The 13272-nt window shown below is 49.5% G+C and overlaps 3 protein-coding genes across 3 annotated transcripts; 1 reads left to right on the plus strand and 2 right to left on the minus strand.

The window, feature by feature from the left end:
- Positions 1–977: 977 nt before the first annotated feature.
- Positions 978–1963, minus strand: J7337_012914 (putative secondary metabolism biosynthetic enzyme; the record flags this gene model as incomplete). The annotated part of the gene is made up of 4 exons (XM_044830412.1): positions 978–1234; positions 1287–1557; positions 1624–1871; positions 1927–1963. The coding sequence occupies 4 exons, from the start codon at positions 1961–1963 to the stop codon at positions 978–980; spliced, it is 813 nt and encodes a 270-aa protein (XP_044675328.1).
- Positions 1964–2885: 922 nt separating this feature from the next.
- J7337_012915 (Type I Iterative PKS) lies at positions 2886–10607 on the plus strand (the record flags this gene model as incomplete). Its single annotated transcript, XM_044830413.1, has 9 exons — positions 2886–3024; positions 3081–3552; positions 3603–3911; positions 3960–4170; positions 4226–4349; positions 4408–7427; positions 7476–7688; positions 7739–9331; positions 9384–10607. 9 exons carry the CDS (start codon positions 2886–2888, stop codon positions 10605–10607), a joined length of 7305 nt encoding a protein of 2434 aa, XP_044675329.1.
- A 326-nt stretch (positions 10608–10933) lies between these two features.
- On the minus strand, positions 10934–12314 carry J7337_012916 (uncharacterized protein; the record flags this gene model as incomplete). The annotated part of the gene is made up of 6 exons (XM_044830414.1): positions 10934–10960; positions 11045–11417; positions 11469–11922; positions 11974–12010; positions 12059–12084; positions 12143–12314. 6 exons carry the CDS (start codon positions 12312–12314, stop codon positions 10934–10936), a joined length of 1089 nt encoding a protein of 362 aa, XP_044675330.1.
- Positions 12315–13272: the final 958 nt, after the last annotated feature.

A 13272-nucleotide genomic window follows, 5' to 3' on the forward strand; every position in this document is an offset into this window, starting at 1 on the left:
CTGTCAAGGGTCTTACTACTCCGCCCTTGCGAAGCAATTTGAGCAGCATGTCTTGCGAAAGCCGAGTAAGAAACATATTACTACACTTTTCTGTTCTTGCCTGCTAACAACTCTAGAAAATGCCACCGACCGTTTGGAATTAGCTGAGAACGTCGTCAAAGAGAGCTTAAAGAGCCGCCCGTCTGCTTGGTTCTGGTACGGGAGCTTCAGTACCTTGACCAGATTTCTCGACACGTTTGCTTGGCGAACCATATGGGTCTGTTCGACCTGATGGAACTCATACTGTCCCAGCTAGTATTGACTGCTTATTAGGACTCAATCCTTTGGAGAATGTTTGACCTGAAAAAGCTGCAACGGGCTCACGCAGCTAGGCTTCGAGAAGAGATAACAGAATGACGCAGTGGTGTGTCTGGGAGTGCTGCTGGCCTTTTCCCCTTCTTCGTTCTCATGGTTAGCGTTGTCTCAAGTTAGCGATTCTTGTTGGCCACTCTGGTCGATAGTCCAATGGTTTTGATCTTGAAATCTTCTGTGGCTTCTTCACTTCTCCATCAGTGCTCTTAACAACGATCATACTTCCCCTCGAGCTCGTATCTCAATCCGGGCCAGGGGTAAGAAATTATCATCGCCGCATAGAAGACGACTTGCCCCTGCTCCAAGCCCTTGAAAGGTGTAGTCAAGCTACTAAGACTAGCCTCAGCTGTCGAGCTATGCTAGGAATGAAGTCACAGGTTCCTCTCGTTAGACGAAGGGATGATGCTAATAGATCCTGTTTATCACTCACTGGTGTACATATGCTTGGTTACGTTTACAAATTATGGACTTCAAATCTACCTTACCACCGGTTACCAAGCACAATGGCGGAGTATCATAAGCTTAAAGAACAAAGGGAAGACTGTTTAGAAAGGACAAAAGCCACGTCGCATTGAATCCAGTGCCCGTTTTTGCCAAAGCAGCGTGTTCCAGGTAGGCCTCGTATCTTATCTCATGGCCGTCAGCGTTGTTCCACCATCAACGATCAATGCTGTGCCAGTAATGTAGCTAGCCCTCGAACTACACAAGAAGAGAACAGCATCCGCAACCTCTTCGGGAGTTGCAATTCTTCCTATCGGCACCGCGGCATTTATGAACTCATCGAGACCCTGTACACCTTCCAAGGCCTGTCGTGTCATCGGAGTATCGGTCCAGGAAGGACAGACGCAGTTGACTCTGATTCCGTATGACGCGTTATCAAGAGCTATCAAGACATCAGCTATTGCTTTTGACGAGGATTCTTGTTATCAACTGACCGCTATTCTTCGTCAACCCAAGAGCTGCGTGCTTTGATGTGGTGTACGGTAGGACACCTGGACTTGCAACCATGGAAGATGCAGAGCCCAGATTCACAATCGCCCCGCGAGATGCTCCTCTACTGGCAGGGATTGCGACTGGTTCTTGAGCTCGCATGATGATAGAAACTTCTCGCGTAACAAGAAATATTCCTGTAGTGTTGACTTTAAGAAATCGCTCAAAGTCGGACAAAGATGTGTTGGCAATGTCAACCGCTTGCCGAACTCCGATCTAGATTGTACCCGTCAGCTATGCATGTCAGATCTTGAGATGCATGAACACCCAATGATGACTCACGCCAGCCGAATTGACGCAGGAATCAATGCGTCCGAAGGTTCGCACAGCATAACTCATGAGGTTGCGAACAGATTCTTCGCGAGTCACGTCGACGGGAACGGCTTCACAGCGGAAGTCCTTGTTTACTGCTGCGGCTTTGCACTCTTTGACAACATCTTTGGCAGAGCGAACGGCAATGTCAGCTAACAGGACACCAGATGCCCCCTCCTTTGCGAAGGATATGGCACAAGCCCGACCAATACCGCTACCTAGGATAATTGTGTTAGTTTTCAAGAGGGTCCCTCGGACAGTATTGTTACTTACCCCCTCCAACTACCAGAGCATATCCAGAAACGTCCATGCTTTCAATAGTGCTGTCTCAGTGTTGGATGAGAATGTTAGTTAAATGACCTTGTTAGAGGGCGGTATACTAGGCGAGCTGGCAACGCGCCGAGATTAATACACAAAGGACCGCCTGTTGGATTACAAATTCAGCTCGGCATGGAAAAGCCACCATAACAAAAGGACCATGCGCAATGATGCCCATAGCTGTTTCTGGTAATACCGTATGACAAATCATGGCCGCGGAGGTGAACATCTCGGAGAAACTGCCGATAGATCTTGGGGTCACACCAGTAGGATTCATCGAACTCGCACAGATATGACCGTCTTGTACTGCAGTGATTCCAAGGGTCCTCGGACAGGAAGCCCATCGTCACTCTCTTCTCCAACCCGGCTCTACTGTGTGACTGGAGATATCAGACCATAGTTAGAGACCTGTCTAGATTCAATTGATGACATGCATATCGTGTGATCCAAGATCTGGTATTTGACCGCTGTTATCACTACGTACAATACATGGTAATATGTTGGAATTTCCAGTCCATCGAATGTATACACACCAAGTGTTAGTGTTCAAGATGTCGGATAGCTTCACTTTGTAGATTTGAATCATCTCTCACTAGTTCTGTATACAGACCAACCTAGACTCAGGACGAGGAGACAGTGCCTCACGATGTAAGCAGGCAGTGTAATGACTTCAGCTGATGTGAGAAAAGAGGAGAGAGTGCAAATGTGATACGTGAGAATGAACGTGGAATACACTGTTGCTTTTAGCAAGGAAGAGGTCAATTAGATGAAGCATTCCCACTGTGTAGTGATCAAGACAGAGTGGTAGATAGAACGTATGAAAATACTATAAGATCTTCTCATGAATCGATCACCTGTTCCATGAAGACTGCAAACCGATTATTACAAACCCAAGTTAATCACACCGAAGCGCAATGACCAAGTCTGAGACTATCACCGTAGCATCCGGTTCCCCAACAGGTGCAAACGGCCCGGGATCTAAGAACGAGCAAATGGTGGTCTCCGCCCATGCGGCAACTCCAGATGACGACCCTGTTTGCATAGTAGGAATGGGTAAGTAACCCTAGACCTTCATCCCTTATTCACGATCCAACCTAACTCCGATGTAGCATGTCGGCTGCCCGGTGGTATCCGCTCCCCAGATGATCTCTGGGATTTCATGATCCAAAAGAAATCAGCCTACGGACCCGTCCCAGCTGATCGATACAATATCGACGGTTTCTACCATCCTCAAAACAACCTCAGCGGCGCAACAAATGTCCCCGGAGGCTACTTCATCAACGAGGACGTCCGACAGTTTGACAATGCCTTCTTTGACATCAACAACCTTGAGGCCACCTACATGGATCCTCAGCAACGCAAGATTCTCGAGGTCGTATACGAGTGTCTCGTGAGCTCGGGCACTTCTATGGAAGCTATAGCTGGCTCCAATACCGGCGTTTATGTGGCCAACTTCACGGTGGACTATCAGCCTCAGCAGCTGAGAGATCCTGATTATCTGCATAGATATGTGGCGACTGGGTCAGGTGCCACTATCATGTCCAATCGTATTAGCCATGTTTTCAACCTCCATGGACCTAGGTATGTATAGCCCCCCTCATAGTAGATGGGTAGATGTTAACCATGAACAGTCTGTCGGTAGACACTGCCTGCTCTTCATCTATCTACGCCTTCCACCAAGCCATCAAAGCCATCAAGGCGGGAGATTGTGATAGCGCAATTGTGGCTAGTGCCAATCTGATCTTGTCGCCTGAGCCTCATATTGCTGCTGCCAAGAGCGGCGTTCTCTCATCCACAGGCATGTGTCTTACCTTTGACGAATCCGCCAGTGGCTATGGTCGAGCGGAAGGCGTCAATTCTATCTATGTCAAGCGCCTATCCTCTACCATAAAGGATGGAAACCCCATCCGTGCTGTCATCAGGGGAAGTGCACTGAATGCGTAAGTTGGCCCCTGAATTCCTACGGGCTGAGCCTGACACTCTTATAGAAACGGGAGAACGCCGGGAATATCGCTTCCAGATAGCGACTTCCAAGAGCTGGCGATGCGTAAAGCCTACCGTGATGCCAACTTGGATGTTTCAGGCACTGATTACGTCGAGTGCCATGGTACTGGCACTGCTGTTGGTGACCCTATAGAGGTAGAAGCGATTGGAAGAGTCTTTGACCGAGGGTCAGGCGGCAAACTTCTACTTGGATCGGTAAGCATCTGGATATCCACTGTGGTGTTATTTCACGGAACTGACAAATCTTCAGGTCAAAACAAACGTCGGACACAGTGAAGCAGCAAGTGGTCTCACATCCGTGCTGAAGGTTGTCAAATCCTTCGAGAAGGGTCAGATTCCTCCAACTCGGGGCATCGTTAACCTCAATCCCAAACGTAAGATTTCTTCTCTCCTCATATGCAATGGCTAACTAATATGGATTACTATCGACAGTGGTTCTTGCTGAGCGCAATCTCATGATTGCGCAGGATGCTCACGACTGGCCACGGGATCTTCGCCGTGCTAGCATCAACTCCTTCGGCTACGGCGGTGCCAACGCTCATATCATTCTTGAGTCAGCCGAAAGCTATCTTGGCAAAGAACCCCGGATTAGACCATCCATGAACAACATGTCGAGAACAAGACAGCAGCGATCTGTACTGTTGCCTCTATCAGCTAGCTCGCCGTTCTCTCTTCAAGCACTAGTCAATGATATCTCCTCGAAGCTTCCGCGGCTTGGTCATGTAAACGAGATTGACTCGTTGGCTTATACTCTTACGCATGGCCGCGACCACCTCAGTCACAGAACCTTTATTCTAGCAGATCTTGACAAGAGCGGCGAGCTCTTGCGGACATTTCGAACTACAACCGGTGAAGATGACTTCCCTATGATGAGGCCGCTGCCCCTTGGCTTTGTATTTACAGGGCAAGGCGCACAGTACCCAGGTATGGCCAAGGAGCTAATCACCAGTTCTGGGACTTTCTGCTCAACGATCCGCCGTCTCGACTCTGTGCTCCAAGCTCTAGCTCCTGAACACTCTCCAGATTGGACGCTGGAGGAGACCATCTTAGACTCTAGCACATCCCTCATCAACGAGGTTGAGCGTAGCCAGCCGGTTTGCACAGCCGTTCAAATCGCACTTGTCGAGCTACTTCGCAGCTGGGGTATTAAGTGCAATGCAGTTGTCGGACATTCCTCAGGCGAGATAGCGGCAGCTTACTGTGCCGGCCTGATCAGTGCCTCGCAAGCCATCTCGGTAGCTTACTTTCGAGGGTATGCTGCAGGAAGAATGCGTGCAAGAGGTACTATGATGGCAGTTGGGCTGAGTGATGAAGCTGCTGAGCTATTGATCGAGAGTAGAGGGCTCAAAGACCAGATCCGGGTGGCCTGCATTAACGCACCTGAGAGTGTCACGTTGAGTGGGTCGGATGAAGGGATCCAAGTGCTCAAACAGGCTTTGGAGAGCAACAACAGGTTTTGCCGTCTGCTACAAACAGGCGGTCGCGCTTATCACTCCTCTATGATGGAAGAAGTGGGTGAATTATACGAAGAGCTACTTACCCCTCTCTTCACTGGGAAGGGTGCTCGGAATGGCACTGCTTGTCGCCGTTCGGATAAAGTCACAATGCACTCATCCGTAGGCTACAGCCACGAGAGCCTGAGTATCTTAGGTGTGGGCACGCATATGCCAGCGTACTGGAGAAGGAACTTGGAGCAACCCGTTCAGTTCAACTCCGCCCTCTCAAATCTAATCTCAAAAGAGGGTAATGTCCATCTCATTGAAATTGGTCCACACTCCGCCCTTGAAGGCCCGATAAAGCAGATCCGGAAACATCTTGGACTTACTGAAACAGCACTCCCCTATGTTGCAGCTCTAGTCAGAAAGAAAGATCCCGACCACTCTGTCAAGACACTTGCTGGAAAGCTCTTTTCCCACGGCCACTCTGTGAACTGGGATGCAGTCAACAATCTGCCCAGCAATGGCTTAAGAATTATTCATGAACTAGCTCCTTACCCGTGGGACTACACACGAAATCAAGGTGTACTATGGAGTGAACCCCGAGCCAGCTACGAGATGAGGAACAGAAAGTATCTGCGCCATGAACTGCTTGGTACTCGCGCTCTTACAGGCAATGATATCGACTACACGTGGCGGAATCTGCTGCGCCTTGGCGAAATACCCTGGCTGAAGGATCATTGCCTAGAAGATCAGATTGTCTTTCCCGCGACAGGTTATATGGCCATGGCTATCGAGGCTCTTTCTCAGATCCTTGACGCAAAGGAAAAGCCAGTAGACGAGGTTTCTTTTGAGTTCCGCAACGTCAACATCAGTGCCGCGCTACAGATTCCTAACCAGGAGAGGGACGTCTATTCAAGGGACACTGATCTGGAACTGCATACTACCATGTCTGGCAGCAAGATCTCCAACACTAGCAGCTCAGTTGACTGGCATGAGTTTTCCATCTCATCCTGGCAGGCTGAAAGAACGATGCTTCATTGTAGGGGCAGCATTCGTTTGGCCAAACCTCTTACAGCTCGAGACAGCCATAGTGTTGCGTTATCTGAGACCGAAGGTTTTGACAAATGGTCTATGAACAAGTGGTACACAAAATGGCATGAGGAAGGTCTCTGCTTCGGCCCTCACTTCCGGTCTCTTCACAGCTTACAAACCGATGGGGGCCGAAGTCGACGGGAGACAATTGGGACAACCAGGCTTGAGCCCGCTCTTGATGGACACGGCGGTATGCCTTACGCCCTTCACCCTATCACAATGGATGCAGCTATCCAAACAGCTGCTTTGAGCACGGCGGCTGGCCACGTTGACTCCTTGAGGGCCTGGTTACCGGTCTTCATTTCTCGGTGTAGAGTACAGCCTTCTTCGAGCGGTGTCGATATTGACGTTGAGATTCAAGCCTTTTCAGAAACGACAGGTCTCTCTAGCAGATCTATTTCAGCCACAGTACGCGACTCGACTGGCAAGCCAGTGATGGATTACGCCGGACTACGAGTTGCTTTGTATACCGGAAAGAATGCAAAGGCAGTCGAGTCGTCTACCATTAGCCAAGGCGGTAATAACCCTCCATCAGACTTGTATACGCAGCGAAACCCAACTTTGAGAGTGACGTGGAAACCTGATATTCGACGTCTTGATCAGAGTGGAGAGTTAAATTTGAAGGAGTACATCGCCGCTTTCGTGAATCAACAAACGGAGGATTTGCGGGACGAAGAGAGTCTATCTGTCATGAGCGCACTGCTTGATCTGGCTGGACACAAGAACCCGCGTATGCGTGTACTCGAGCTAGGTGGCGATGGTCTAGGCTACAAGTCAAAGCACTGGCAGTCGGCCTTGTCCAAAGATACGGCTTTCTCTAGGTGTCGGTCCTGGCATGTTGGAACCCTGACAACAGACGGGAACATATCAATGGAGCCGGATGATGAAGAAGGCCCATTTGATGTCTTGTTACTTCCGAGAGTAAGTGAGTCCACCCATTTTCGAAGATTCTCTAACGATATTCTATAGCATGATACTTCGAGGCAATTCTGGGATCGGTTTCCCGGACGGCTCAGTGGCTTAATATCAGATCAGGGCGTTATTATCACTCGAGCGACGGACACTGGTATGACGGAGCTAGAGGCTGCTGGCCTCGGTGTCCTGAATGTCGGGAACCAGATCCTACTAGGGGTGCGTCCTCTTCAAATGCCAGGCACCGCGGCGAGGAATGTCTTCATTGTGGTAAGTTCTCAATCATTACTAGCTATTCCCTGCTAACGGAATCTTGCAAGCGTGCCGACAATGCTTCCGCCACTGTGACAAAACTTGGCGAGGCTGTATCAGCAATGCTGTCGGAGCAGGTCGGTATATCTCGTGTCAGTGTCATCAGATTCAATGAAATAGACACTATAGATATTACCGATGCTGACATATGTATCTCCCTTTTGGAAATGGAGAACGAATTCCTGGCGACTATGAACCCACAGGACATGGAACGGCTGCGCTCCATCACATCTACGACAACAAACCTCTTGTGGATCACAGCCGCAAACATGCTAGGCCTAACCCCAAACCCCAACCTGACGCTTTCGAACGGTCTTTCCCGCGCTCTGATGCTAGAACAGCCTGTACTACACTTCTCCATACTAGATGTTGGTTCACTCGTTGATCTTAACACGGAGTTGATATGTTCGAGTGTTATCAAAGTCCTTGGACGTGTGCATGACAGAGATGATTGCGAGTTCATTCAGAAAGATGGCCTCTTGCAAATTAGCAGATACTGTCCCGATATCCAGCTCAATTCACTCTTCCGGCGGCGTCTTGGACTTCAGGCCGGTAGGGATCTGGAACCGTTGGCGAGTTCGCATCCAGCACGACTGTCGATTGATCGTATTGGCGCTATGGACTCGCTCTTCTTCCAGACAATATCTGAGCCTACCACTAACGATGATTTGGCCCCTGGCTTTGTTGATGTCGATGTCAGAGCCGTTAGTCTCAACGCCAAAGATGTCTATACCATGAGCGGACGCGTGGATACGCGGAATATGACTACGGCATTTGACGTCTCAGGCCTCATCACCTCGATTGGCCAGCATGTAAACCATGTCGCAATGGGCGATCGCGTTGTTGTATCCGCCCCTCATCATCTCGGAACGGCGGTTCGCGTTCCGGCTGGATGTGTGCACAAGATGACACCTGATGAGGAATTCACCGTGATGCCTTCTATGTTGGTCATATATCCCACTGCGCTGTATGCCCTCAACGACCGTGCCCACTTACGATCGGGTGAGTCTATACTCATACACGCTGGCTCTGGCGGCCTCGGCATCGCAGCTATCATTCTGGCCCGCAGGATAGGCGCTACTGTGTACACCACCGTTGGATCTGATGTCAAACGCGACTATCTCATCAACGAGCTATCCGTCCCGTCTTCACACATCTTCAACTCCCGCGACTCGACCTTTGTCCAAGGCATCATGAAAGCAACCGGCGGTCGTGGAGTGGACGTCATTCTCAACTCTCTCGTCGGCGATCTTATGCACGATAGTTGGCGCTGCTTAACAGACTTTGGACGTTTCGTCGAAGTTGGGAAGCGAGAGCTCGTTGATGTTGGCAAATTGGACATGAGCGTGTTTCTTCGCAACGCCACTTTCACCGCGTTCGATTTGTCGGAGCTGTTTTACTCCCAGGACCACTTCCATCGATCTATCTGGGATAGACTTATAAGCGAGACATTACAGCTCTATCGCAACGGAGAGATCCAACCGCCTCCGATCAAGGTCTTTGATGTTAGTCAGACTGCACAGGCATATCGAAGTTTCTTGAGCAAGGATCGAGTAGGCAAGATTGTGATTTCGATGGAGGATCAGCAAGCTCGAGTGCCGGTAGGCATAACCCATACCCTGTAGATATGAGATGAACTAACAGAACTCAAAGGTCGCCCCACCTCTTTATCTAAGTGTTTTTGACCCTGATAAGGTTTATCTCCTCGTCGGATGTCTCGGTGGTTTAGGGCGCAGCTTGAGTCGATGGATGATGGCCCGTGGAGCCCGTCGATTTGTGTTCCTCGGTCGTTCGGGGGCTGACAGGCCGAGTGCACGTCAACTAATCTCCTGGCTGGAACGAGCCGGTGCTACGGTCGGAATAGTCCGCGGTGACGTTGGTAACATGCCCGATGTCACGAAAGCAGTTGAAGCTTGTGTTAGTGCGGGAAGACGCATAGGTGGCGTGGTCCAAGCAGCCATGGGTCTTTCCGAGTCCCTCTTCGCTAGCATGTCCAACGAGGCTTGGCATACTGGGATCGATCCCAAGTGGCAGGGAACATGGAACCTTCACAACGCCCTGCAGGTCCACGTCGATAAAGACCAAAACAACGAGCCTGACTTTTTCCTCCTCACCTCGTCGGTCTCGGGGACTGTCGGTACAGCTACTGAAAGCAACTACTGTTCGGCCAACGGTTTTCTCGATGCTTTCGCTCGATGGCGTCGGTCGCGCGGTCAACCTTGTGTTTCGGTTGGTCTAGGTATGATCTCGGAAGTGGGCTATTTGCACGAGAACCCTGAGATTGAGAGCTTGCTTCTGCGCAAAGGCATCCAGCCTCTCAATGAAGATGCGTTCCTACAGATTGTCGATCTTGCGTTGACTAGCGAGCAAGATGGTCAGATTGACGACTCACATCTACTAACTGGCCTGGAGTCTGCTGCAATTCGCGAGCTCAATGCCCAAGGGTTCGACGTCACCAGCCACGGCGTCCTAAACGAAGCACGCTCCTCAATCCTCCTAGCCTCCGTATTGGCAGAAAAAGAGGCTCAGGATGTGGCTCCCCAAGACGGTCACCTAGCCGTTGTGGCGGCGGCAGAATGGTTCAAGAGCATTCCCTCGGCTCTATCACCCGTTTTTGCCCCGGTTGCAGACTCTGCTTCCCTGCGCATTGCAATCATGCAGCTGATAAAGACACGCTTCTCTAACCTGATCCTTGTCCCTGTAGATCAGATCAGTGAGGATAAGCCGCTGCCTAACTTTGGTGTTGATAGCATGATTGCATCAGAGTTTCGCTCATGGTTCTGGTCAGTTCTACGGATAGATATTCCCTTTTTGGACATTATGAGCACGAAAACGACTTTGAGCACGTTGGCAGAGTTAGTAGAAGGGAAGCTTTAGCTAGATATGTCATGCTACATATCGTTCTGTCTCAGAACGATATGTACTTCAGGCCAAATCCATTCCCCTGTGAAGCTCAACTGAACGACTAAAATGATTGATGCCGTTGGTGAGACCTTGGGGATATCTTGTCAATTTAATCGGTTGCCAGATATCATAAGATTATCGGAAGATGTAAAACTTGGCCCTAACGTGGTCCGAAGCACTTTTCATTACATTAAATATACTATACATAATTGAACTCCCATTAACCCTTCACAGGTATCCGAGACACTGTGTCTGCTCATGAGCTTTTCCCCCGACTTTTCACGGTGGCGTAGGTCCTCTCAGGTCTTTGTCCACTTGGTCAGTGTCTGTCGAATGTGCATCACCATATTTAACGTCCACCTGTACAAAGTCAGTCACCAAATAATGCAGTGTCCATATGTTTGACTCACAGCAGTCGTCCGTAAAATGCCGTTATATGTCATGATCTCCTCTTCGCTTCCATTCGGTGAATATCCACGAATCTCAGTCTGCGTTCTGCTCCGATGCATGTCCTTGAGATGAAAAGACGAGACGCCAGCCGTGCCATTTCCATAGCGACTTGGCGTGTTGTATTTTCCAGTATCATTCGTGCTTTTCCCGGAAAAGAGACGAGGGAACATTCTGCGGAACAGTGGGCGCAGAGCAGGACCGCAACAAGCGATGATGGCGAGGTTGACTTCGATGCTGCTCAGAGTGTCACCGAGCGAGTGTCTAGAATCGTATCCTTTGACGTAGAACTTCTTATACAGTTCGATCACACGAAGAATAGCGACGATTGTTACTCTGACAAAAAAGGGTTAGTGACTGCGGATCAGGTGCTAGCCACGTACTTACACGCCGCCCATGAGAAATACCACGATTAAACCTAGCTTTGCAGCGATCCGCATTTTGAGGCCCAGAAAAATCCAAAACGGAATCAAAAGAACAAGAACATCTGTAATAATCGTGATGATAGCCGATGAGATGTAAAACACAGGTCCGTCGATCTGACGTTCTGGCTTTACAGATAGGTCCCAGTAAGCATTGATCGGAATGGTTTGGAATACCACGGTTAAGAAAATTGCAATCATCAACGCCAAATTAAATGCGTTTAAGCCATAGATGGCCCATTTGATGTTACGGTTATGGCCTCCAAGTCGAAGAAGGAAGAAAAGGATCGACGACTTTACAAGAGCCAGGATAGGGTTGTAAAGGACCTGCATTATCCAGTTGTAGAATAAAACAGGCTCGATGTCGTAAGACTTGGGAAGATCTCTAGTATGGAAGCCGACGTATTCGTATCTGAAGACTATCAAGGATGAGTGCTCAGCCCTAGGGATGTGTTGTATACAGCACTTACAGTAGTAATATGGAACATGTAGACCGATGGAAAACAGCTATGTCGATCAGTTGTCAGATCGACCTGATCGGCGCGGGAACCTTACCATTGCGACCGTGACGAACCAGTCATCTATAGCCAGTCAGTCAAACCAACAGATCTCACGAATGCAGGGTTGTCGCGAACTCACCGACACCGATCTGCTTCTTACTGAACCTGGAGTACATACGGGCGCTCCATGTGACGAAAGCAAGAGACGTCATGAGGAAAATAATCGCGATTCCAGTCTGCTGCGTCGAATTCGTGGGTATTTCCGACAGCGGCACGTAACCACGTCGAAAGACCATGTTGCCGTGGTCCATTTTGGCAACCTCGTAGATCAATTGAACGAAAGAATGATATCGTACAGCGGTGGGGAAATTACTATACCTATAAGCCGACACAGCAAGTGCATGGAAGCCAGTAACTTGGTCATTCCAAACGCCTTCGACGTCGCGCAGAACAAATTGCCAAGGGTCTGCTTCATCATCAACAAGGGCCAAACTCTAAATCGCAAGCCATAAGCCCTAGTCGGTCATCCTGGGGACCCTACAGGCTTGGACTTTTCTAGTGCTTCTTTAGCTACCGGAGCTGGAACTGGGATGAGGGGTAAAACCCTGCGTCGTAGGGTCGTATCATTCATTCTAGAGGCATATCTCACAACAGGGAAATTGATCCGGAGCAGGGGACAGATTCTAGGCCGTTGTGGCGTCCAGCGAGTCCCTTTTTGTACTGTCTTGCGCAGCTTTGCAATTAAAAGTTAGAATGGTTAGCTCTTAAGCGCGTTAAACTCGCAGCTAATGCCCAAAGAATGAAGGGCCGATAGCTACGGAGTATAATGTCGGTAATTGATGTCTCTTGAACTACCGGGCTGGCCCCTCCTCATCTTCCGTGGCTGTTTTCTCCACCTCGTTTAACCGATGTCTTTAACGGGAGCAGGCGGCCGGCTCCAGGATTTTCATAGTTAGATCCCTGATCTAACTACTTTAGCCCCGCCAACCGGATGAGATTCCAGTGTCTGGGTTGCTTGGCATCATGTTCACAACCAACACTCTCCGAGTTTCGACACTAGATCTTTTGGGGGAGGTGGTAGCGCCCTCAAACCTCAGGGTTCTCAATGTCTGGATGAACATGTTCGTCTCCCTGCAAGATAAACTTCACGATAAATGAAAACATCAGATGACATCCTGAACTCTGACCTATGTCAGGATGCGACCTATAATCCCACTGCTAAGACCGTTATGAGTTCTATGCATGCAATTTCTCGGGGAAGACTAGATC

This window comes from Fusarium musae, chromosome 10 (assembly GCF_019915245.1).
Source record: "Fusarium musae strain F31 chromosome 10, whole genome shotgun sequence".
NCBI classification, from domain to species: domain Eukaryota; kingdom Fungi; phylum Ascomycota; class Sordariomycetes; order Hypocreales; family Nectriaceae; genus Fusarium; species Fusarium musae.